This window comes from Pristiophorus japonicus, chromosome 19, assembly GCF_044704955.1.
Source record: "Pristiophorus japonicus isolate sPriJap1 chromosome 19, sPriJap1.hap1, whole genome shotgun sequence".
Lineage (NCBI taxonomy): Eukaryota > Metazoa > Chordata > Chondrichthyes > Pristiophoridae > Pristiophorus > Pristiophorus japonicus.
Window position 1 is genome coordinate 56,103,016 of NC_091995.1, and position 25,959 is coordinate 56,128,974.

Genomic DNA, 25,959 nt, shown 5'->3' on the forward strand with positions numbered 1-25,959 from the left:
GTCAATCACGGAATGTGTTGTGTTGAGCTTAGGGTTCCCGGTCGGAGTGGGAGTTTCCTGGAATCGCGGGTGGAACGGGACCTCTCAATGATCTACTCCACCCCCCTCTATTTCTGTCTATCTCTCTGTCTCCCTCTCTCCATTTCTCACACGCTCTGCCTCTATTTTTCTCCCTCTCTGTGTCTCTATTTCTCTCTCACTCCTCTCAGTGTCAGCTGTGACTCAGTGGGTAGCACCCTGCCCCTGAGTCAGAAGGTTGTGGTTTAAGTCTCAGTCCAGGGACTTGAGCACGTACATCTAGGCTGACACTCCAGTGCAGTACTGTGGGAGTGCTGCTCTGTTGGAGGTGCCGTCTTTCAGATGAGATATTAAACTGAGGTCACGTCTGTTACGTATGCAAGCCTATGTAACTAGCATTCTACCGTCACCAGAGGGTGTATCTGTTGGGGTCCTGTATATAAGCAGGCCTCCCATACTGTACCGGCACTCTGGAGTTAGAATAAAGAGACTAAGGTCACGCTTGCTCACGTCTACAGTACTCAATCACATTACCTTATTCTGGACATAATACCGTCTGCTCTCCTCTGTCACCGACTTCCTCTGTTACCCTCTCTCTCACTCTCCCGCGCTCCCTGTCACTCTCTCTCTCTTCCTCTCCCTCTCTCTCTCTCTCACTCTTTGTCTGCCTCCCTCTCTCACTGCTCTCCCCCTCTCCCTCTGTCTCCTCTCTGTTTCCCCCTGTCTTCCTCGCTCTCTCTCACACTCTCCTGGGCTGATAAACCCCTCCGTGACTCACTGCAGAAATCCCCAGCTCCACACACTGTTTCCCTTTCACTTTAAACAGCCAGGGGTTTATTTATGGGGACATTCAGCTGCCCCTCCCCCGGCACACACCATTCTCATCCCCCGCCCCGCAATGTGAGCAGCTCACACGTACCCCGACACACTGATAATCCTATAACCCACCGATATTCCCCCTGAAACAGCAACCACAACCCCCACCCCCAACAAGGTGCTGTCAGGCTCCCCACCCGATGCCTCCTTTAACAGGCCCGATCTCTCTCCCCATCTTGTTGGACTCTGGTTCTGTGTGAAGCTGACAGCTCTGAACTGGGAGCCTCGGTCAGAGCTGATCTGTACTTGGATTTCACATGTCAACACCGGCCGGCACAGACTGACCTGACCTACACCCAGAGATCATAAGAACATAGGAAATAGGAGGAGTGGGCCATACGGCCCTTCGAGCCTGCTCTGCTTTTCATTAATGTTGTGTATGGAGAAAGAGCCAGACTGAACACTGTGGGCTCAAAGTAAAGTGTGACCGTAGTCTTTTATTGCAGGTCTCCAGAGTGCCTCACCAATCTGTGCAGCCTCCTTAAATACCTGGGATTTCTTGGGACTCCAGGGGATGAGCCTTCTGGTGGCTTTACAGAGTAAATGCACATATACATACATAACAACACTAACCCCCAAAGTCATCAGTGTAACTATTTACAATGTGAGTCGATCTAGGGCCCTTCTTGCCCTGATTGATTGTATCGGTGTGAAAGCTGGTGTTGTTGAATAGTTTGTTGGGCCTTCACTGGGCTGCTGTGCAGCTGGCCTTGCTGGGCTGCCTGGTGTGTTGGGCCCTGCTGGGCTGCTGTGGATGATGGGTTCTGCTTCGTGGTCAACCGTGGTGCCAGTTGCCACTGGTGTGTATGTTGGGGGATCAAAAAAAGATCGGGTCCAAGGTGGGTTGCTCAGGATAGTCCGTGAATCTGAGTTTGATTTGGTCCAAGTGTTTCCGGTGAATGAGTCCATTTGAAAGTTTGACCCGAAACACCCTGCTCCCCTCTTTGGCCACGACAGTGCCAGGAAGCCACTTGGGACCTTGTCCATAATTTAATACAAATACAGGATCATTGATTTCAATCTCGCATGACACATTTGCGCTATCATGGTATAGAAATATAGAAAATAGGTGCAGGAGTAGGCCATTCGGCCCTTCGAGCCTGCACCACCATTCAATAAGATCATGGTTGATCATTCCCTCAGTACCCCGTTCCTGTTTTCTCTCAATACCCCTTGATCCCTTTAGCCGTAAGGGCCATATCTAACTCCCTCTTGAATATATCCAATGAACTGGCATCAACCACTCTCTTCGGTAGGGAATTCCACAGGTTAACAACTCCTATGAGTGAAGAAGTTTCTGCTCATCTCAGTCCTAAATGGCCTACCCCTTGTCCTAAGACTGTGTCCCCTGGTTCTGGACTTCCCCATCATCGGGAACATTCTTCCCACATCTAACCTGTCCAGTTCCGTCAGAATCTTGTAAGTTTCTATGAGATCCCCTCTCATGCACTTTGTTGAAGCTGCCTGCTCATGTAGATCAGGATGAACTAATGAGAGCCTTGTTTTAAGTGCTCTTTTCATGAGCAGTTCAGCAGGTGGGATCCCAGTGAGTGAGTGGGGTCTCGTGCAGTAGCTAAGCAGGACTCGGGATAGGTGAATCTGCAGTGAGCCTTCAATTACCCTCTTCAAGCCTTGCTTGATGGTTTGCACTGCTCTGTCTGCCTGACCATTGGACGCTGGTTTAAACGGGGCAGATGTGACATGTTTGATCCCGTTACGGGTCATGAATTCTTTGAACTCAGCACTGGTAAAACATGGCCTGTTGTCGCTCACCAGGACATCAGATAAGCCGTGAGTGGCAAACATGGCCCGCAGGCTTTCAGTAGTGGCAGCAGACGTGATAGCCGACATTATCTCGCATTCAATCCACTTGGAGTACGCGTCTACAACCACAAGGAACATTTTACCAAAGAACGGGCCTGCATAGTCGATGTGTACCCTAGACCACGGTTTGGAGGGCCAAGACCATAAACTTAGCAGCGCCTTCCTGGGTGCATTGCTTAACTGCGAGCATGTATTACATCTGTGAACGCAGGACTCTAAGTCTGCATCGATACCGGGCCACCACACGTGGGATCTGGCTATCACTTTCATCATGGCGATGCCTGGGTGGGTACTATGGAGGTCATTGATGAAGGTGTCTCTGCCCTTCTTGGGGATCACTACTCGATTGCCCCACAGAAGTCTGCCTGTATAGACATTTCATCATTGCGCCGCTGAAATGGCTATCTCTTCCTGCATTTCCACTGGGACACTGGACCAGCTCCCGTGAAGCACACAGCTTTTGACTAGAGATAATAAGGGGTCCTGGCTTTTCCAGGTTTTGATTTGCTGGGCAGTGACTGGTGATTGCTCACTCTCAAATGCTTCCATAACCATGACTAGATCTGCGGGCTGCGCCATTTCCACCCCCGTGATGGGCAATGGCAGACTACTGAGAGCATAAGCGCAGTTTTCTGTGCCTGGCCTGTGGCGGATGGCGTAGTTGTATGCGGACAACGTGAGCGCCCATCTCTGGATGTGGGCCGATGCGTTGGTATTTATCCCTTTACTCTCAGAAAACAGGGATAGAAGTGGCTTCTGGTCAGTTTCCAATTCGAATTTTAACCCAAACAGATATTGATGCATTTTCTTTACCCCATAGACACACGCTAACGCTTCTTTCTCAATCATGCTGTAGGTTCTCTCAGCCTTATACAAACTCCTGGATGCATAAGCAACCGGCTGCAGTTTCCCGAAATCATTAGCTTGTTGCAATACACACCCGACGCCATATGACGACGCATCACATGCTAGTACCAAACGCTTACATGGATCATACAACACAAGCAATTTGTTTGAGCATAACAATTTTCTCGCTTATATAAAGGCATTTTCTTGACTTTTGCCCCAAACCCATCCGCCCTCTTTTCGTAGTAAGACATGCAGTGGTTCTAACAGTCCGGTAAGAAGTTACCAAAGTAGTTCAAGAGTCCCAGAAATTACCGCAGCTCCATTATGTTCTGTAGCCTCGGTGCGTTCTCGATTGCTTCCACCTTCACGTTGGTAGGCCTGATGCCGTCCGCTGCAATTCTCCTTCCTAAGAACTCCACTTCAGGCGCCAGGAAAATGCACTTCGACTGTTTTAACCTGAGCCCCACGCAGTTGAGTCGACTAAGAACCTCCTCCAGGTTCTGCAGATGCTCGACTGTGTTCCGACCTGTGACCAAGATGTCGTCCTGAAAGACCACAGTGTGTGGGACCGACTTCAGTAAACTTTCCGTGTTTCTCTGGAATATCGCCGCCGCTGATCCGATTTCAAACAGGCATCTGTTATAAACAAAAAAACCTTTGTGCATGTTGATGCAGTTGAGGGCCTTCGATGATTCCTCCAGTTCCTGCGTCATGTAGGCTGAAGTCAGATCCAGCTTCGTGAACATCTTTCCTCCTGCCAGCGTCGCAAAGAGGTCGTCGGCTTTTGGTAGTGGGTATTGGTCCTGCAGGGAGAAACGATTGATAGTTACTTTGTAATCGCCACAGATTATGACGGTGCCGTCTCTCTTGAGGACTGGGACAATAGGACTGGCCCACTTGCTGAACTCGATCGGTGAAATGATGCCCTCTCGTTGCAGCCGGTCTAGCTCGATCTCTACTCTTTCTCTCATCATGTCCAGTACTGCTCTCGCCTTGCGATGGATAGATCACGCCCCGGAATTAGGTGGATCTGCACTTTTGCTCCTTGGAATTTCCCAATGCCTGGTTAAAACAGCGAAGGAAATTTGTTTAAGACCTGGGCACACGAAGTGTCGTTAGTGGGCGATAGTGCTCGGATGTCGTCCCAGTTCCAGCGTATCTTTCCCAGCCAGCTCCTGCCGAACAGTGTAGGACCATCGCCTGGTACCACCCAGAGTGGTAGCTTTTGCACCACTCCATCATAGGAGACCTTTACAGTAGCACTGCCGATTACAGGAATCAGTTCTTTGGTGTAAGTTCTTAGTTTCGTGCGAACTGGAGTTAAGACTGGCCTTGAGGCCTTGTTGCACCACAACCTTCCGAAAGTCTTTTTGCCCATGATGGACTGGTGCGCATGTCCAGCTCCATTGACACCGGGAGTCCATTTAGTTCAACATTCAGCATTATGGGGGGCCAATTCGTGGTGAATGTGTGCACCCCATGTACCTCTGCCTCCTCTATCTAAGGCTCTGTTTCGTCGTGATCCTCCGTGGATCTGTCCTCCTCTGCAACATGGTGGTTTGCAGGTTTAACAGGCTTAGCAGCTTGCCTGCACACTCGTTGGAGGTGTCCCATTTTTCCACAGCCCTTGCAAACGTACCCTTTGAATCAGCATGAATGGAAACGATGATCACTCCCGCAACGCCAACAAGGTGTTAATGGCCTTGCATTTATCACCCTTGATGGTGGACTCTGAGTCATCTGCGGTCGTGCAGCTACAGGTACATTACGATTCAAAAACAACATCACTTTGTTCACAGTACTTGTAGCAGCACTTGTGTGCTGAGAGATTTGCTTCGTATTGTCATTGGTGGCAATGAATGCCTGGGCTATCGCTATGGCCTTATTCAAGGTTGGGGTCTCGACAGTCAAAACTTTGCGAAGTATGGTTTCGTGGCCAATGCCAAGTACGAAAAAGTCTCTGAACATGTGCTCCAAATGTCCTTCAAATTCGCAATGTCCTGCAAGGCGTCTTAGCTCGGTGACATAACTCGCCACTTTCTGGCCTTCAGACCTTTTGTAGGTGTCGGACCAGTGTGCACAAATCGTCGTACGATTTCTCCATGGGTTTCGCTGGAATGAGCAGATTCTTCATAAGGCCATACGTTGGTGCCCCACAGATGGTGAGGAGGATCACTCTACATTTGGCAGTGCTCTCTTCCCCATCTAGCTTGTTGGCCACGAAGTATTGGTCGAGTCGCTCCACAAAAGTTTCCCAATCATCTCCCTCCGAAAATTTCTCCAGGATGCCCACTGTACTCTGCATCTTTGGACTCGCTATCTGTATCTCGTAGCTAGTTGTTGTGTATGGAGAAAGAGTCAGACTGAACACAGCTCAAAGTAAAGTCTGACCTTAGTCTTTTATTGCAGGTCTCCAGAGTGCCTCTCCAACCTGTGAATCCTCCTTAAATATTTGTGCTCCCAAGGGATTATGGGATCCCTTGGGACTCCAGGGGATGAGTCCTCTGGTGGCTGTACAGAGTAAATGCAAGTATACATATATAACAATTAAGATCAGGGCTGATCTTCAACCTATTCCATTTTCCCGCCCGATCTCCATATCCCTTGATTTCCCCCAGAGTCCGGAAATCTAACCATCTCAGCTTTGAATATACAACGATTCATCTTCTACAGCCCTCTGGGGTAGAGAATTCCAGAGATACACAACCCTCTGAGTGAGGAAATTCCTCCTCATCTCAGTCTTAAATGGCCGACCCCTTATCCTGAGACTGTGTCCCCTAGTTCTAGACTCTCCAGCCCGGGGAAACAACCTCTCAGCATCTACCCCGTCAATCCCCCTCAGAATCATATGTTTCAATGAGATCACCTGTCTTTCTTCTAAATTCCAGAGAGTATAGGCCCAAGCTACTCAATCTCTCATCATAAGACACTCCTCTCATCCCAGGGATCAATCGAATGAACCTTCTTTGCACCGCCTCTAAGGCCTTAGATGAGACGACCAAAACTGTGCACAGTACTCCAGGTGTAGGCTCACCAAAGCCCTGTACAATTGTAGCAAGACTTCTTTATTCTTGTACTCCAACCCCCTTGCAATGAAGGCCAACATGTCATTTGCTTGTTTAGAGGGGATTTGAGGGGAAATTCCTTCACCCAGAGGGTGTTGGGGGTCTGGAACTCACTGCCTGAAAGGGTGGTAGAGGCAGAAACCCTCACCACATTTAAAAAGCACTTTGATGTGCACTTGAAGTGCCGTAATCTATCGGGCTACGGACCAAGAGCTGGAAAGTGGGATTAGGCTGGATAGCTCTTGGTCGGCCTGCATGGACACGATGGGTCAAAATGGCCTCCTGCCGTGCTGTAAATTTCTATGATTCCATGCTTGCTGTACCTGCATGCGAGCTTTCTGTGTTTCCTGTACGAGGACACCTAAATCTCTCTGAACACCAACATTTAATAGTTCCTCACCATTAAAAACATATTCTGTTTTTCTATTCTTCCGACCAAAGTGAATAACCTCACATTACGCTCCATCTGCCATCCTATTACCCACTCGCTAATCTATCCATATCCCTTTGCAGGCTCTTTGTGTCCTTCTCACAGCTTACATTCCCACCGAGCTCTGTAAATGTGTTGTTGATATTTCCTTGTGTCACCAGGTAGCTGGGAGGTTCCAATCTCTATCTCTGATGGTCAGGAACATCGAAACATCACAAATCTCCCGCACTTCCTCTCCAACTGTCAACTGGGTAATCAGTGGAGGACCACATCCTGTCCTCTGCCTCTCCCTTGGGTTTTGCTCTGTGATATCTGACTAGCAGTCTGTGTTAGTGTTCTCTCAATTACACCACATCATTCATCATCACACAATCACAGAATGCTACCACACACAGACAGGTCATTCAGCCCAGCAACAGTGCACTGGTATTTTTCCCCATATGTCTAATCCCACCCAGTCTAATCCCACTCTCCCCATACCCTTTAATATCCCACCCAGTCTAATCCCACTCTCCCCTCACACTTTAATATCCCACCCAGTCTAATCCCATTCTCCCCTCATTCCCCATACCCTTTAATATCCCACCCAGTCTAATCCCGCTCTCCCCATACCCTTTAATATCCCACCCAGTCTAATCCCACTCTCCCCCTCACTCCCCATACCCTTTAATATCCCACCCAGTCTAATCCCACCCTTCCCACGCCCACCCTGGGTCAATTGACCCCAACGTGATTCTACCTCGTAGAGCAGGGCAGCATTTGCCTCGTTGTGAGAATGTAGATAGAAGGTTTGCGAATGTGTTAGTAAGGGATCATGGGAAAATGGCCAAGAGAAATTGTCCAGCTGCGATATTTGCCCTGTCGACACAAACAAAGGATTACTCAGAGTTGTGGTCAAACACGAGTTACGCGAAAAGCAAAGTCAGACATGAGTCAGACGAGGGGCTGCTATATCCAGCCATGAAATAGGGAAATGCTATGAAAATCGAAACAATAAACACATCCCTGGAGCCCGCCCTATTTGGAGAGTTGTTAGCCTGCAATTGGGTATGCTATGGGGGAAATCGACCAATGATTGTATAAACTGAGTGTCACTCAAATGTGTTCTGCTGTAACAATGTATAAGTGTTGAGCTTTTGTACTGTTACGTAGCTTGTCAAGAGAGAGGTGGACAGGCTCGAACCGAGAGTGTTCCCTTTATCTTAACAGGTCCCGGCCGGAGAATCTCTAATAAAGGTCTTATGTTGCTAAGACTAAAAGTGTTCGTGTGTCAGTGAATTCGCTGAAACAGATTGAAGGGAAAAGAATCCAGTATCAACAGTCGGACCTCTTTTTCGTACTCCCATCTCCAATTCCTCTCCAACCTCACGACCCTCACCAGCCTCCTCCCCCTCTGCATCATGCTCTCTTGCCTCCTCCATGCCTTCCATTTTATTATTTTTTCCCGATATTTTTGTCTCACCAAATTAAATAGTGCTATATTTTATTATTGCTCCTCTCAAAAATCGGTCCTACCTCCCACTACAGCTAAACAAACCACAAAGACCCAGACAACAAACCCACACTCACTTTCTCTTTCTCTCTGCTCTCTTTCTCTCTCCTCTTCTGCACATGTATTGATGATCCCTGACCTCCTGAAACACGTGGAAAAAATCATTGCTATGGCGTTGCTATGGAGGCCGACATTTTACGACACAAAAAAATACCAGTAACGCACATTTCACGTCACTCGCCCATTTTATAAAGTGAAAAGGTGGAGATTAGAAAATGGGCAATAATCCAGCGATCTCAAAAGCCACAATAAATACCAACGCTGGAAAGAACGCACATTTTTGGGTGATCTGCACAATAATGGAAAGTCCAGCCCATGGTCACTGGGTCCTGGTCACTGGGTGGATAGAGGGGCTAGAGGGGAATAGAGGGGAATAGAGGGGGATTACATACAAAAACATAGAAACATAGAAAATAGGTGCAGGAGTAGGCCATTCAGCCCTTCTAGCCTGCACCGCCATTCAATGAGTTCATGGCTGAACATGCAACTTCAGTACCCCCTTCCTGCTTTCTCGCCATACCCCTTGATCCCCCTAATATGTAAGGACTTCATCTAACTCCTTTTTGAATATATTTAGTGAATTGGCCTGAACAACTTTCTGTGGTAGAGAATTCCATAGGTTCACCACTCTCTGGGTGAAGAAGTTTCTCCTCATCTCGGTCCTAAATGGCTTACCCCTTATCCTTAGACTGTGACCCCTGGTTCTGGACTTCCCCAACATTGGGAACATTCTTCCTGCATCTAACCTGTCTAAACCCGTCAGAATTTTAAACGTTTCTATGAGGTCCCCTCTCATTCTTCTGAACTCCAGTGAATACAAGCCCAGTTGATCCAGTCTTTCTTGATAGGTCAGTCCCGCCATCCCGGGAATCAATCTGGTGAACCTTCGCTGCACTCCCTCAATAGCAAGAATGTCCTTCCTCAGGTTAGGAGACCAAAACTGTACACAATACTCCAGTTGTGGCCTCACCAAGGCCCTGTACAACTGTAGCAACACCTCCCTGCCCCTGTACTCAAATCCCCTCGCTATGAAGGCCAACATGCCATTTTCTTTCTTTATTGCCTGCTGTACCTGCATGCCAACCTTCAATGACTGATGTACCATGACACCCAAGTCTCGTTGCACCTCCACTTTTCCTAATCTGTCACCATTCAGATAATAGTCTGTCTCTCTGTTTTTACCACCAAAGTGGATAACCTCACATTTACCCACATTATACTTCATCTGCCATGCATTTGCCCACTCACCTAACCTATCCAAGTCGCTCTGCAGCCTCATAACATCCTCCTCGCAGCTCACACTGCCACCCAACTTAGTGTCATCTGCAAATTTGGAGATACTATATTTAATCCCCTCGTCTAAATCATTAATGTACAATGTAAACAGCTGGGGCCCCAGCACAGAACCTTGCGGTACCCCACTAGTCACTGCCTGCTATTCTGAAAAGTACCCATTTACTCCTACTCTTTGCTTCCTGTCTGACAACCAGTTCTCAATCCACGTCAGCACACTACCCCCAATCCCATGTGCTTTAACTTTGCACATTAATCTCTTGTGTGGGACCTTGTCGAAAGCCTTCTGAAAGTCCAAATATACCACATCAACTGGTTCTCCTTTGTCCACTTTACTGGAAGCATCCTCAAAAAATTCCAGAAGATTTGTCAAGCATGATTTCCCTTTCACAAATCCATGCTGACTTGGACCTATCATGTCACCTCTTTCCAAATGCACTGCTATGACATCCTTAATAATTGCTTCCATCATTTTACCCACTACTGATGTCAGGCTGACCGGTCTATAATTCCCTGTTTTCTCTCTCCCTCCTTTTTTAAAAAGTGGGGTTACATTGGCTACCCTCCACTCCATAGGAACTGATCCAGAGTCAATGGAATGTTGAAAAATGACTGTCTATGCATCCGCTATTTCCAAGGCCACCTCCTTAAGTACTCTGGGATGCAGTCCATCAGGCCCTGGGGATTTATCGGCCTTCAATCCCATCAATTTCCCCAACACAATTTCCCGACTAATAAGGATTTCCCTCAGTTCCTCCTCCTTACTAGACTCTCTGACCCCTTTTATATCCGGAAGGTTGTTTGTGTCCTCCTTAGTGAATACCGAACCAAAGTACTTGTTCAATTGGTCCGCCATTTCTTTGTTCCCCGTTATGACTTCCCCTGATTCTGACTGCAGAGGACCTACGTTTGTCTTTACTAACCTTTTTCTCTTTACATATCTATAGAAACTTTTGCAATCCGTCTTAATGTTCCCAGCAAGCTTCTTCTCGTACTCCATTTTCCCTGCCCTAATCAAACCCTTTGTTCTCCTCTGCTGAGTTCTAAATTTCTCCCAGTCCCCGGGTTCGCTGCTATTTCTGGCCAATTTGTATGCCACTTCCAAAATCAATCCCACTGTCAGCAAAGTTTGCAGACAGGTTTCTGCTACATTCACTGGAACGGAAGTCCTCAGCAGAGTCCAGTTGACACGAGGTGCTGTGCAACTGTATCACGGAGTTCTCCGTTTAAAAAAACCCAAAACCAAACACAATACTATTCCTGATTTCCCTTGATAGCCACGGTTGAGCCACCTTCCCTTTTTTATTTTTACGCCAGACAGGAATGTACAATTGTTGTAGTTCATCCATGCGGTCTCTAAATGTCTGCCATTGCCCATCCACAGTCAACCCCTTCAGTATCATTCGCCAATCTATCCTAACCAATTCACGCCTCATACCTTCAAAGTTACCCTTCTTTAAGTTCTTGACCATGGTCTCTGAATTAACTGTTTCATTCTCCATCCTAATGCAGAATTCCACCATATTATGGTCACTCTTCCCCAAGGGGCCTCGCACAACGAGATTGCTAATTAATCCTCTCTCATTACACAACACCCAGTCTAAGATGGCCTCCCCCCTAGTTGGTTCCTCGACATATTGGTCTAGAAAACCATCCCTTATGCACTCCAGGAAATCCTCCTCCACCGTATTGCCTCTAGTTTGGTTAACCCAATCTATGTGCATATTAAAGTCATCCATTATAACTGTTGCACCTTTATTGTATGCACCCCTAATTTCCTGTTTGATGCCCTCCCCAACATCACTACTAGTGTTTGGAGGTCTGTACACAACTCCCACTAACGTTTTTTTGCCCTTTGGTGTTCTGCAGCTCTACCCATATAGATTCCACATCATCCAAGCTAATGTCCTTCCTAACTATTGCATTGGGGGGATAGAGAGAGATAGAGGGAGATAGAGGGGGGGGATAGAGGGGGATAGAGGGAGAGAGCTTCCACCCATTTGTATTCCAGTCCTCGAGATAACATTCCATTAGCCTTTTTAATTATTTTTTGTACCTGTCCGCTAGGGTTTTAGTGATTTCTGTACTTAGCCCTAAATCTCTCCGCTCAACCTCAGTTCCCAACCTCTCACCATTTGGAAAATACTGATTCATCTATCTTAGGTCCCAAATGGATGAACTCACACTTTTCCATCTGCCACGGTTTTGCCCACTCATTTAATCTGTCAATGTCCCTTTGCAACTTTCTGCTCCCATCTGCATTATTTACTGTGCCACCTAACTTAGTGTCATCAGCAAACTTGGATATACGGTTCTCTATTCAAGTCATTGATAAATATGGTGAAAATCTGTAGCCCTCAGTATATAGATCCATAGGGGATATCATGAGTCACATCCTGCCAGTTGAGCACTCTCTGATCATGAGTACCATTATCCTTACCATCTCCATCCCATCTCCAAACCAATTCGTTACTCAAACCAATCGGTTGCCTCCAATTCCAGGCACTCTCATTTTTGATAAAAGTCTCTTATGTGGAAACTTGTCAAATAACTTCTGGAATAACATCTGTATACATTCCCTTATTTACCACATTAGGTGATCTCCTCAAAAAATACATCTGACTTCATTAGGCTAAAGTTACCCATTAGAAATCGATGCTGGCTCTCTCATCAGCTCATTTGTCCAAATGCTCGATTGCTCTGTCCCTAATAACAGATTCTAGTAACACAATAGCACAATACTGCGGATGCTGGGAAATCTGAAATAATTACAAATTCTCGTAACTACCCCACAACTGACGTTAGACGAATAAGCCTGTAATTTCCTGATTTATTGCTCATACAATAATGGTGTGACATTGGCAGTTTTCCAATCCAAAGGGACAATTCCTGAATCGAGTGTTTTGGAAGATCATAACTAAAGCATCTACAATTTCATCACTGACTTCTTTTAATACCCTGGGGTGGAAACCATCGGGTTTGAGAGATTTATCTGTCTTTAATCTCATTAGTTTCTGCATCTCCATTTTAGTAATTTGTACTGAATCTAGTTAGTTCCTCCCATTGATGTATTTTTAGCTGTCCTTGTATCTCTGGTACTTTATCCTCATCCTCTACTGTGAAGACCCAGACAAAGTATCCATTTCCACCTGGCCAACTCCTTGGGCAGCTAACGCCCACAGTCCAGCCTCTTTCTCCTGCAGGTTCGCTTTCATTTCCGCTTTTTAAATTCCCTGCAGTTCCGAGGAATAACATTCTTGGAGGGCTTAACAGGGTAGATGCGGAGAGGCTGTTTCCCTTGGCTGGAGAGTCTAGAACTCGGGGTCCGCGATGAGGAGAAATTCCTTCACTCAGAGGGTGGTGAATCTTTGGAATTCTCTACCCCCGAGGACTGTGTCATGGAGTATATGTCGTGGGAACTGTGGATGAGGAGAGACGATCAGTCGTGGAGTATATTCAAGACAGAGATCGATAGATTTTTGGGTACTAAGGGAATAAAGGGATATATTATAATAAACAGATATGGGGATCAGATGGGAAAGTGGAGTTGAGGTAGTAGATCAGCCGTGATCTTATTGATCGACGGAGCAGGCTCAAGGGGCCATATGGCCGAGTCCTGCTTCTATTCCTTATGTTCTTATAAGACAGAATGGGAGTGAGGCAGGGCCTGAGGACGATGGTGTCTTTCACAATATTACAGGTCCTCAGAAGAGCTTAGTGAGGAGCTATGCTAGAAGAGAGCATTTCACCAACGAGGCTGTCGGGGACCTCTGCCATAGTCATTGGGCCACACTGCTCTCCATGTTTGTGGTTATGGACATTACAACCACATTCAACTTTGATGGCCCTGGGAGTCTGAAAATTAATACAGCAACAGCAACTTGCTTTAATGTAGCAAGACGTCCCAGGGCACAACACAGGAGGATTATCAGACAACATTTGACACCGAGCCACATAAGGAGATATTAAGACAGGTGATGAAAAATTTGGTCGGTAGGTTTTAAGGAGGAGAGGTAGAGAGGCGGAGAGGTTTCGGGTGGGGATTCCAGAGCGTAGGACCCAGGCAGCTGAAAGCAAGGCCACCAATGGTGGAGCGATGGAAATCGGGGATGAGCAAGAGGCCAGAACTGCAGGAGCACAGAGATCTCAGAGGTCTGCGGGGCTGGAGGAGATTACAGAGATGGTGGAGGGGGCAAAGCCATGGAGGGAATTTGAAAACAAGGATGAGAATTTTAAAATCAGGGTGCTGCTGGTACTTGGAGCCAATTGTAGGGCAGCGAGCACAGGGGTGATAGGTGAGCGGGACTTGGTGCGAGGAAGGACATGGGCAGCAGGGTTTTGGATGAGCTCAAATTTAGAACGTGCAAGGTGGGAAGCCAGCAATGGAATAATTAAGTCTAGATTAACAGTACCTCCCAAACCCATGACCTCAACCACCTAGAAGAACAAGGACAGCAGGCGCATGGGAACATCACCACCTCCAAATTCCCCTCCAAGTTACAAACCATCTTGACTTGGAAATATATCGCCGTTCCTTCATCGTCATTGGGTCAAAATCCTGGAACGCCCTCCCTAACAGCCCTGTGGGAGTACCTTCACCACACGGACTGCAGCGATTCAAGGCGGCAGCTCACCACCACCTTCTCAAGGGAAATTAGGGATGGGCAATAAATGCTGGCTTTGCCAGTGACGCCCACATCCCAGGAACGAATAAAAAAAGCAACAGCATGGATGAGGGTTTCAACAACAGTTGAGCTGAGGCAGGAGCGGAGATGGGCAATGTTACAGAATTGGGAGTAGGCGGTCTTGGAGATAAAAACATAAGAAATATGAGCAGGAGTAGGCCATTTGCTCCCTCGAGCCTACTCCGCCATTCAGTAAGATCATGGCTGATCTGATCATGGACTCAGCTCCACTTCCCCGCCCGCTCCCCGTAATCCTTTACTCCCTTATCGGTCAAAAATCTGTCTCTCTCCGCCTTAAATATATTCAATGACCCAGCCTCCACAGCTCTCTGGGGCAGAGAATGTGACAGATTTACAACACTCAAAGAAGAAATTCCTCATCTCAGTTTTAAATGGGCGACCCCTTATTCTGAGACAATGTCCCATAGTTTTAGTTTCCCCCGAGTGGAAATATCCTCTCTGCATACACCTTATCAAGCCCCCTCATTATCTTATAAGTTTCAATAAGATCACCTCTCATTCTTCTGAACTCCAGTGAGTATAGGCCCTATCTACTCAATCTATCCTCATAAATCAACCCCCTCATCTCCAGAATCAATCTCGTGAACCTTTTCTGAACAGCCTCCAATGCAAATATATCCTTTCTTAAATACGGAGACCAAAACTGTACGCAGTACTCCACTTGTGACCTCACCAATACCCTGTACAGTTGTAGCAGGACTTCTCTGCTTTTATACTCTATCCCCCTTGCAATAAAGGCCAACATTCCATTTGCCTTCCTGATTACTTGCTGTACCTGCATACTAACTTTTTGTGTTTCATGCACAAGGACCCCGAGGTCTCTCTGTACTGCAGCTTTTTGCAATTTTTCTCCATTTAAATAATTTGTTTTTCTATTATTTCTGCCAAAGTGGATAACCTCACATTTCCCCACATTATACTCAATCTGCCAAATTTTTGCCCACTCACTTAGCCTGGCTATATCCCTTTGCAGATTTTGTGTCCTTCTCACAATTTGCTTTCCAACCCATCTTTGAATCGTCAGCAAACTTGGCTACATTACACTCGGTCCCTTTATCCAAGTCATTAACATAGATTGTAAATAGTTGAGGACCCAGCACCAATTCCCACAGCACTAGTCAGTTTGACAATCGGAAAATGACCCATTTATCCAGACTCTCTGTTTTCTGTAAGATAGCCAATCCTCTATCCATACTAATATATTACCCCCAGCGCCGTGAGTGTTTATCTTATGCAGTAAACCCTTATGTGGCACCTTATCGAATGCCTTCTAGAACTCCAAATACACCACATCCACAGGTTCCCCCTTATCCACCCTGCTTGATACATCCTCAAAGAACTCCAGCAAATTTGTCAAACAAGATTTCCTTTTCATAAAACCACGCTGACTCTGATTGAACCATGCTTTTCCAAATGTCCCGCTACTGCTTCCTTAATAATGCACTCGGGCATTTTCCCAACAATAGATGTTAGGCTAACTGGTCTATAGTTTCCTGCTTTTTGTCTGCCTTCTTTTTTAAATAGGGGCATTACATTTGCCGTTTTCCAGTCTGCTGGGACTGCTCCAGAATCCAGGGAATTTTGGTAGATTACAATCAATGCATCCACTATCTCTGCAGCCACTTCTCTTCAGACCTTAGGATGAAAGCCATCAGATCCTTTGTTCGCCTTTAGTCCCATTATTTTGCCTAGTACTACTTAATTAGTGATAGTTATTGTATTTTGTATTGAGATGGAGGGAATATGGGGTCAAAAGCTCAGCTCAACGTCAAATATGACACCTAGATAGTTCAGCTTGGTCAAAGAGGTAGGTTTTAAGGAGTGTCTCGAAGGAGGAAAGTGAGGTAGAGAGACGAAGAGGTTTAGGGAGGGATTTCCAGAGCTTGAAGCCTACACAACCGAAGGCACCGCCACCAATGGTTGAACGATTACAATGAGGGATGCTCTGGGGGACAGAATTAGAGGAGCGCAGACATCTCAGGGGGTCGCGGGGCTGGAGGAGATTACAGAGATCGGGAGGGGCGAGGCCATGGAGGGATTTGAAATGAAGGATGAGAATTTTGAAATTGAGGCATTGCTTAACCAGGAGAGCCAATGTAGGTCAGCGAGCACAGGGGTGATGGGTGAGCGGGACTTGGTGCGAGTTAGGACACGGACAGCCGAGTTTTGGATCACTTTTAGTTTACGTTGGGTAAAATGTGGGCGGCCAGCCAGGAGTGTGTTGGAATAGTCAAGTCTGGAGGTAACAAAGGCATGGAAGTGGGCTTCAGCAGATGAGCTGAAGCAGAGATGGGCGATGTAACGCAGGTGGAAATAGGCGGTCTTAGTTATAGAAACACAGAAACATAGAAAATAGGTGCAGGAGCAGGCCATTCAGCCCTTCTAGCCTGCACCGCCATTCAATGAGTTCATGGCTGAACATGAAACTTCAGTACCCCCTTCCTGCTTTCTCGCCATAACCCTTGATCCCCCGAGTAGTAAGGACTTCATCTAACTCCCTTTTGAATATATTTAGTGAATTGGCCTCAACTACTTTCTGTGGTAGAGAATTCCACAGGTTCACCACTCTCTGGGTGAAGAAGTTTCTCCTCATCTCGGTCCTAAATGGCTTACCCCTTATCCTCAGACTGTGACCCCTGGTTCTGGACTTCCCCAACATTGGGAACATTCTTCCTGCATCTAACCTGTCTAAACCCGTCAGAATTTTAAACGTTTCTATGAGGTGCCCTCTCATTCTTCTGAACTCCAGTGAATACAAGCCCAGTTGATCCAGTCTTTCTTGATAGGTCAGTCCCGCCATCCCGGGAATCAATCTGGTGAACCTTCGCTGCACTCCCTCAATAGCAAGAATGTCCTTCCTCAAGTTAGGAGACCAAAACTGTACACAATACTCCAGGTGTGGCCTCACCAAGGCCCTGTACAACTGTAGCAACACCTCCCTGCCCCTGTATTCAAATCCCCTCGCTATGAAGGCCAACATGCCATTTGCTTTCTTAACCGCCTGCTGTACCTGCATGCTAACCTTCAATGACTGATGTACCATGACACCCAGGTCTCGTTGCATCTTCCCTTTTCCTAATCTGTCACCATTCAGATAATAGTCTGTCTCTCTGTTTTTACCACCAAAGTGGATAACCTCACATTTATCCACATTATACTTAATCTGTCATGCATTTGCCCACTCACCTAACCTATCCAAGTCACTCTGCAGCCTAATAGCATCCTCCTCGCAGCTCACACTGCCACCCAACTTAGTGTCATCCGCAAATTTGGAGATACTGCATTTAATCCCCTCGTCTAAATCATTAATGTACAATGTAAACAGCTGGGGCCCCAGCACAGAACCTTGCGGCACCCCACTAGTCACTGCCTGCCATTCTGAAAAGTACCCGTTTACTCCTACTCTTTGCTTCCTGTCTGACAACCAGTTCTCAATCCACGTCAGCACACTACCCCCAATCCCATGTGCTTTAACTTTGCACATTAATCTCTTGAGTGGGACCTTGTCGAAAGCCTTCTGAAAGTCCAAATATACCACATCAACTGGTTCTCCTTTGTCCACTTTACTGGAAACATCCTCAAAAAATTCCAGAAGATTTGTCAAGCATGATTTCCCTTTCACAAATCCATGCTGACTTGGACCTATCATGTCACCATTTTCCAGACGCACTGCTATGACATCCTTAATAATTGATTCCATCATTTTACCCATTACTGAGGTCAGGCTGACCGGTCTATAATTCCCTGTTTTCTCTCTCCCTCCTTTTTTAAAAAGTGGGGTTACATTGGCTACCCTCCACTCCAGAGGAACTGATCCAGAGTCAATGGAATGTTGGAAAATGACTGTCAATGCATCCGCTATTTCCAAGGCCACCTCCTTAAGTACTCTGGGATGCAGTCCATCAGGCCCTGGGGATTTATCGGCCTTCAATCCCATCAATTTCCCCAACACAATTTCCCGACTAATAAAGATTTCCCTCAGTTCCCCCTCCTTACTAGACCCTCTGACCCCTTTTATATCCAGAAGGTTGTTTGTATCCTCCTTAGTGAATACCGAACCAAAGTACTTGTTCAATTGGTCTGCCATTTCTTTGTTCCCCGTTATGACTTCCCCTGATTCTGACTGCAGGGGACCTACGTTTGTCTTTACTAACCTTTTTCTCTTTACATACCTATAGAAACTTTTGCAATCCGCCTTAATGTTCCCTGCAAGCTTCTTCTCGTACTCCATTTTCCCTGCCCTAATCAAACCCTTTGTCCTCCTCTGCTGAGTTCTAAATATCTCCCAGTCCCTGGGGTCGCTGCTATTTCTGGCCAATTTGTATGCCACTTCCTTGGCTTTAATACTATCCCTGATTTCCCTAGATAGCCACGGTTGAGCCACCTTCCCTTTTTTATTTTTACACCAGACAGGAATGTACAATTGTTGTAATTCATCCATGCGGTCTCTAAATGTCTGCCATTGCCCATCCACAGTCAACCCCCTAAGTATCATTCGCCAATCTATCCTAACCAATTCACGCCTCATACCTTCAAAGTTACCCTTCTTTAAGTTCTGGACCATGGTCTCTGAATTTACTGTTTCATTCTCCATCTGCGGATATGTGGTCAAAAGCTCATTTCAGGGTCAAATATGACAGCAAGGTTGTGAACAGTCTGATTCAGCCTCAGACAGAAGTTGGAGAGAGGGATGGAGTCAGTGGCTAGGGAACAGAGTTTGTGGCGGGGCCCGAAAACAATGGCTTTGGTCTTCCCAATATTCAATTGTAGAAAATTTCTGCTCATCCAGAATTGGATGTCGGACAAGCAGTCTGACAAGTTACGAGACTGTAGAGGGGTCGAGAGAAGTGGTGGTGAGGTAGAGCTGGGTGTCATCAGCGTACATGTGGAAACTGAAGCCGTGTTTTTGAATAATGTTGTCAAGGGGCAACATGTAGATGAGAAATAGGACGGGGCGAAGAATAGATCCTTGGGGAACACCAGAGGTAACGATGCGGAGTGGGAAGAGAAGCCATTGCAGGTGATTCTCTGGCTACGATTAGATAGATAAGAATGGAACCAGGCGAGTGCAGTCCCACCTAGCTGGACATTGGTGGAGAGGCGTTGGAGGAGGATGAAGTGGTCAACTGTGTCAAAGGCTGCAGACAGGTCAAGAAGGACGAGGAGGGATAGTTTGCCTTTGTCACAGTCACAAAGGATGTCATTTATGACTTTGATGAGAGCCGTTTTGGTACTGTGGCAGGCGTGCAAACCATATTGAAGGGATTCAACCATGGAATTGCGGGAAAGGTGGGCACGGATTTGGGAGACGACAACACGTTCAAGGAATTTGGAGAGGAAAGGGAGGTTGGAGATGGGGCGGTAGCTTGCAAGCACAGTGGGGCCAAGGGTTTTTTTTTTGAGGAGGGTGGTAATTACGGCAGATTTGATGGGGAGAGGTACAGTATCTGAGAAGTGAGGACCATTTAAAAATATCAGTTAACATGCGGGTCAGGAAGGGAAGTTGAGTGGTCAGCAGTCTGTTGGGAATGGTGTTGAAGGAGCAGGAAGTGGTTCTCCTGCAAAAGGTTAAAGACTTACATTTATACAGCGTCTTTCACAACCACCGGATGTTTCAAAGCGTTTTACAGACAATGAAGTACTTTGGGAGTGTAATCACTGTTGTAATGTGGGAAACGCAGTAACCAATTTGCACATAGCAAGCTCCCACAAACAGCAATGTGATAATGACTAGATAATCTGTTTTTGTTATGTTGAGGGATAAATATTGGCCAGGACACCAGGGATAACTCCCCTGTTCTTCTTCGAAATAGTGCTGTGGGATCTTTTACGTTCACCTGAGAGTGGTGCAGACACGATGGGCCGAAATGGCCTCCTTCCGTGCTGTAAATTTCTATGATTCTATAAGCACACTGTAACGTAGGTGTCCTAAGGTGACCTCAGGGAGGACAGAAACCTCCCGTGGAGCAGAAGGGTTTAACGTCTCATCCGAAGGATGGCACCTTCGACAGTGCAGCGCTCCTTCAGCACGGCACTGGAGTGTCAGCCTAGATTTTTTTGTGCTCAAGTCCCTGGAGTGGGACTTGAACCCACAACCTTCTGACTCATGAGCTCGGAGAGGGCACGAGGAGAGAGGAAGTTAAGCCCGGTGGGCTAGGGGAAGCGGCAGAGGTAGCTGATCGAATGGTCTCAATTTTAGTGACAAAGAAGCCCCTTACACATGTTGTTGGAGGTGAAGGTGGAGGCGACAGGAGAGAGGGGTTTAAGAAGATGGTTTGTACCAGTGGTTGTCTTTGCATTCCAGGATGATCCTGGAATAGTGAGCCGTTTTGGCAGAGTAGAGCAGGACACGATAGTGCTTTATGTGGTCCAGCCAGATCTGGCGACGAATGGTTAAATCAGTTGTTGATCATAAATGTTCAAGTCTGCGTCCCTTGGACTTGAGAATGGAGATGAGGGCCATACCAGGGGGACTGACCAGGGTGGGAGAGTAATGGTTTTACTGGGGACAAGGGCATCAAAGGTGGAGGTGAGGGTGTGATTGAGCAGATCAGTAGCTGCAGAAATATCGTGGTGAATGGAGGGCCAAAGGCTGGATCGTTGGGATGTTGAAAGTGCCAGTGTAAATGACTTGGGGGAGAGTTTTTTCCAGGGATGAACACAGAAGGAAGTGGGGTTGAGAGGGGGACATGAGTGGAGAGAGATACAAGGAAGTGATCAGAGATGGCCTTATCTGTGATTGACACGATGGGAGTAGAGGCCACGTGAGATGGCAAGGCCGAGGGGGTGGCCGTGAACATGGGTAGGTGAGTTTATAGAGAGGGAGATATTAAGGAAGGATAGGAGGGCAGTGAACGCAGAGGAGAGCGGGCATGATGAGTTGAGATGGAGGCTTAAATCACCAAGGATGAGACATCGCTTGGTGCAGAGGCTGAGGGAGGACATCAGTGAAGATCTCTCAGTGAAATACTTTGCGTGGTACTTGGATGGGTGGGAGAGAAACAGGATTTTAAAGGTGGAACAAGGTGCGATGTTCCAAGAAGGAGAAGGTGCCAGAGACAGACCGAGATGTGGTTTGGTGATAAGGACCACACCGTCATGTAAGCAGTTTGATTTCTGACACCAAATAGGGTTTGCAACTACTATTGTTTATTGAGAGAGACCAAGTCCAGATACACACAATGTCATTAAGCCGTAGACAAACATAGAAATAAGCTATACAACCTTGTTTTCTTTCTCTGGGTAGAGACACAATCTTCGTTGTTGTTCCTTTCCAATCCTGATTTTCACTACAATGTGAAGAAAATTTTGAGATTTTTATAGTGTGTTTCTCTTGGAATACTGTCATTGCTGATTCATTCTGGCATGACCAGTGTCATTGTGAACAAGATCCCAAGGAGGAAGTATTTCCTTCAAAACAACCGATGCCAACGGTCATCGTCCTGTCTTCATTGTTCCACTCTTATCTCAAAACTGGCTTGACTGACTGTTCCCCAGTGTGGTCACGGTAAGTCACGAGACACGAATCTTCCACATTGTCGTTTCAGCAAAAACAGAAACCACAGTCTCAGTTATATTGTACCCTGACAACTCAAACCGTGAAACATCCTAGGGATTAATACATTTTAACCATTTCATTTAGTAAAAAGAAACCAACAACTTTAATCACATGAGATTATACCAAATCTTACATATACATGTATACATCACTCGGGTATCATACAGCCACCGCGCCGGCTGTTTGGACAGGGCAGGGAATGGAAGGTACAGCCAGACAGGGAGGTTTCATTCAGGGCGAAGGTGTCAGCATCCATCAGCCAGATTTCCATCCAGACCATGATATTGGTGCAATCATCCCCAACAAGCTGATGGATGGCAAGGGTCTTGTTCACATGTGAACGGACATTGTGGAGGGAGGTACGGAGAGGGGCAATGGCAGCTGATCCACTGACAGAGGCCACAGGGTCAGCGTTGGGAGGGGTGAGTGGGACGGGAAGGTGGGATTAGCCCCCAGCTGGGTGGGAAGGTCAGTGAGAGAGTGAGATGAGGCAGGTCCTCGGCAGAGGATGCCAGAGGGAAGCTGTGGGTTTATCTAAGAGTCAAACCTGGGATGGCGGCAGGAGAGCAGGGAGGTGGAGGGGTAGTGAAGGGTTGGAGAGGGATTTGGTGGTCGGTGGGGGGCAGAGTACCCGAGAGGGGAGAAATGAACGGAGGTATGATGAGAGGAAAGAGGGGCCTAGGAGGGGTAAAGAGAAAAGATAAAATGGGTCACTAAAGGGAAAATAGAAGTGATGGGTCTGGAGCAGCAGCCAAAATATGAACGGACACGGAATCTCAAGTTACATCGCCTGGTTAGATTAGGATAGATGTGTTCTGGTAATAAAGACACATACATTTAATACAATATTTTATACCCAATCAATACTGAATAATTATTAACACACTCATTAAAGGAAGTTAGTACTTCTTACACTTAACGCAGCAATTCAAAATAAGAGTAGGAAGTAATTAGTACTGGCGAGAATCCCAGGATGCACTGACCTGAACGTACAACACGGTGCACACACTGGATTTAATGGTTTACACACAGACCCTTTCTGCTGCAAGACTGCCACTTGGGTTTCAGCAAATACAGAACACTGAAATAGTTTTCACCGAGTCAGTCATCACCAGTGCAAGGTTAAGGGAAAGTTGGTGAGGAGACCTTTCTATACTGGGAGGCTTGTTCCAGGATCGAATACTTTGCCAGAAGTTGAGGCAGAGAGTTGCATCTTTCGGTGGGAAAATGGGATCAATGTCTGAAGCAGAGCACGATGCAGGGTTCTGGGAGTAGTTTGGGACATCCTCAAGCAAAGAGCTGGCACAGGCACAATCGGTTGCGTTTCACAGCACAGAACGGGCTGGTCAGTTGTCACTCGCTCTCTGAAAGAGCAATCCATGTTGGTTCATTCCCCATGCTCTTAAATCGACTACCGTTTCACTGTGGATTCTGGATTTCACCAGGAGAAATGGTGCAACAGGATACTCTGGGATTGTGAGTCCAGTCCGTTAGGGAACCCATCATCATCACCATCATAGGCAGCCCCTCGGAATCGAGGAGGACTTGCTTCCACTCTAAAAGTGAGTTCTCAGGTGACTGTACAGTCCAATACGGGAATTACAGTCTCTGTCACAGGTGGGATAGTCTTTGAGGGAAAGGGTGGGTAGGGAGCCTGGTTTGCCACATGCTCCTTCCGCTGTCGGCGCTTGCTTTCTGCATGCCCTCAGCGACGAGACTCGAGGTGCTCGGCGCCCTCCCGGATGCATTTCCTCCACTAAGGGCAATCTTTGGCCAGGAACTCCCAGGTGTCGGTGGGAATGTTGCACTTTATCAGAGAGGCTTTGAAGGTGTTCTTGAAATGTTTCCTCTGCCCACCTGGGGCTCATCTGTTGTATAGGAGTTCCGAGTAGAGCGCTTGTTTTGGGAGTCTTGTGTCAGGCATGCGAACAACGTGGCCCGCCCAACGGAGCTGATCAAGTGTGGTCAGTGCTTCAATGCTGGGGATGTTGGCCTGGTCGAGGACGCCAACGTTGGTGCGTCTGTCCTCCCAGGGGATTTGCAGGATCTTGCGGAAACATCGTTGGTGGTATTTCTCCAGCGATTTGGTGTGTCTACTGTATATGGTCCATGTCTCTGAGCCACCCTGATATCATCACCATCATTGCACAAGGGCTGGGAAAGTTACTGAAGCAAAGGGACCAATGTCAAACATTGAAACACTGCGTAACAACTCATCAAAGACAGGCAAAAATGTACAAACTGCAGGGCAGCAATCCGCAGTCTAATCTCGCGCCTTGAACATACTTTCCCCAGTGTGCTTTGTTTGATGCTGCAACAAGTACCTGAAACTTTTAAATCGCTTTCTACACACAGTGCACTCAAACGCTTTCTCTCCAGTGTGGATCTGCTGATGCTGGGTCAAGTTACTGGAGGTATAAAATCGCTTTCGACACACTGAACACTCAAAGGGCTTCTCTCCCGTGTGAATTTTTGAATGTTTGTTCAAGTTGCTGGAGGTGTGAAATCTCTTTTGACACACCGTACATTCAAACCTCTTCTCCCCGGTGTGAATTCGCTGGTGCTCAATCAAGTACCCGGACCTGTAAAACCGCTTCTTGCACACTGTGCACTCAAACGGTTTCTCCCCAGTGTGAATTTTCTGATGCTGCGTCAACAGACTGGACGTATAAAATCGCTTCTTGCACACGGTACACTCGAAGGGTTTCTCATCAGCGTGGATTTGCTGGTGCTGGATGGAGTTACTGGAGGTGTGAAATCGCTTCTTGCACACTGGACATTCAAACGGTTTCTCCCCGGTGTGAATCCGCTGGTGTTTGCTCAAGTCGCAGGACCTGTAAAATCTCTTGGCGCAGACAGTGCACTCAAATGGTTTCTCTCCAGTGTGGATTTTCTGGTGCTGGATCAAGTTACTGGAGGTGTGAAATCTCTTCTTGCACACTGTGCATTCAAACGGTTTCTCCCCGGTATGAAATCGCTGGTGCTTGGTCACCTCGCTGGAAGTGTAAAATCGCATTTTACACACGGTACATTCAAAGGGCTTGTCTCCAGTGTGAACACGCAGGTGTGTGTCCAGCAGGCTGGGCCAGCGGAAGCCTTTCCCACACACATTGCACTGAAAGGCAGCCAAGCCCCGATTGCCCGATGCCTGCGGACTGGCTCCAGCTCCTTCAGATGATCCACACCCACCATTTGTCACCAATTCAGTTTCTTTCTTTATCTCCATGCTGACCCTTCCTTCCAAAGTGTTCGGGCACAGACTGTCTACCAAACAAGAGCAAAGAATCAGTGAACTCAGCGGCAGGTTATCTGTGCCAGGGTACCGGGTAATGAACATGCACGGTATATAGCTCCAGAGATGCAGTTTTGGTCTCCTTACCTATGAAAGGATATACTTGCCATAGAGGGAGTGCAGCGAAGGTTCACCAGACTGATTCCTGGGGTGGCAGGACTGTCGTATGAGGAGAGATTGGGTCGACTAGGCCTGTATTCACTAGAGTTTAGAAGAATGAGAGGGGATCTCATTGAAACGTATAAAATTCTGACTGGGTTGAATAGACTGGATGCGGGGAGGATGTTTCCCCTGACTGGGAAGTCTAGAATAAGGGGTCAGTCTCAGGATACGGGGTAAGAAATTTAGGACTGAGATGAGGAGAAATGTTTTCACTCAGAGGATGGTGAATCTGTGGAATTCTCTACCACAGAAGGCTGTGGAGGCCAAGTCACTGAATATATTTAAGAGGGAGATAGATAGATTTCTAGAAACAAAATATATCAAGGGGTATGGG

General features: G+C 47.0%; 1 protein-coding gene across 10 annotated transcripts in view; it reads right to left on the reverse strand.

Annotated features, from left to right (window-relative positions):
* Window positions 1-25,959, reverse strand: part of LOC139229874 (zinc finger protein ZFP2-like) — a 40,431-nt gene that overhangs the window by 13,046 nt on the left and 1,426 nt on the right. Inside the window, exons 2-4 of one of the 10 annotated variants that reach the window (XR_011587842.1) lie at window positions 23,155-25,435; window positions 21,838-22,221; window positions 8,632-8,696 (exon numbers count right to left, since the gene is read on the reverse strand). Coding sequence is in view for 1 of the 10 variants with exons in the window: in XM_070861506.1 (XP_070717607.1) it covers window positions 24,435-25,435 (1,001 nt within the window). In the remaining 9 variants the exon portion in view is untranslated. Of the gene's footprint in view, window positions 1-1,285; window positions 5,901-5,958; window positions 6,079-7,801; window positions 7,921-8,631; window positions 8,697-21,740; window positions 25,436-25,959 lie in introns of those variants that run through there. The other 9 variants (XR_011587840.1, XR_011587838.1, XR_011587841.1 and 6 more) reach the window with 9 other exon arrangements.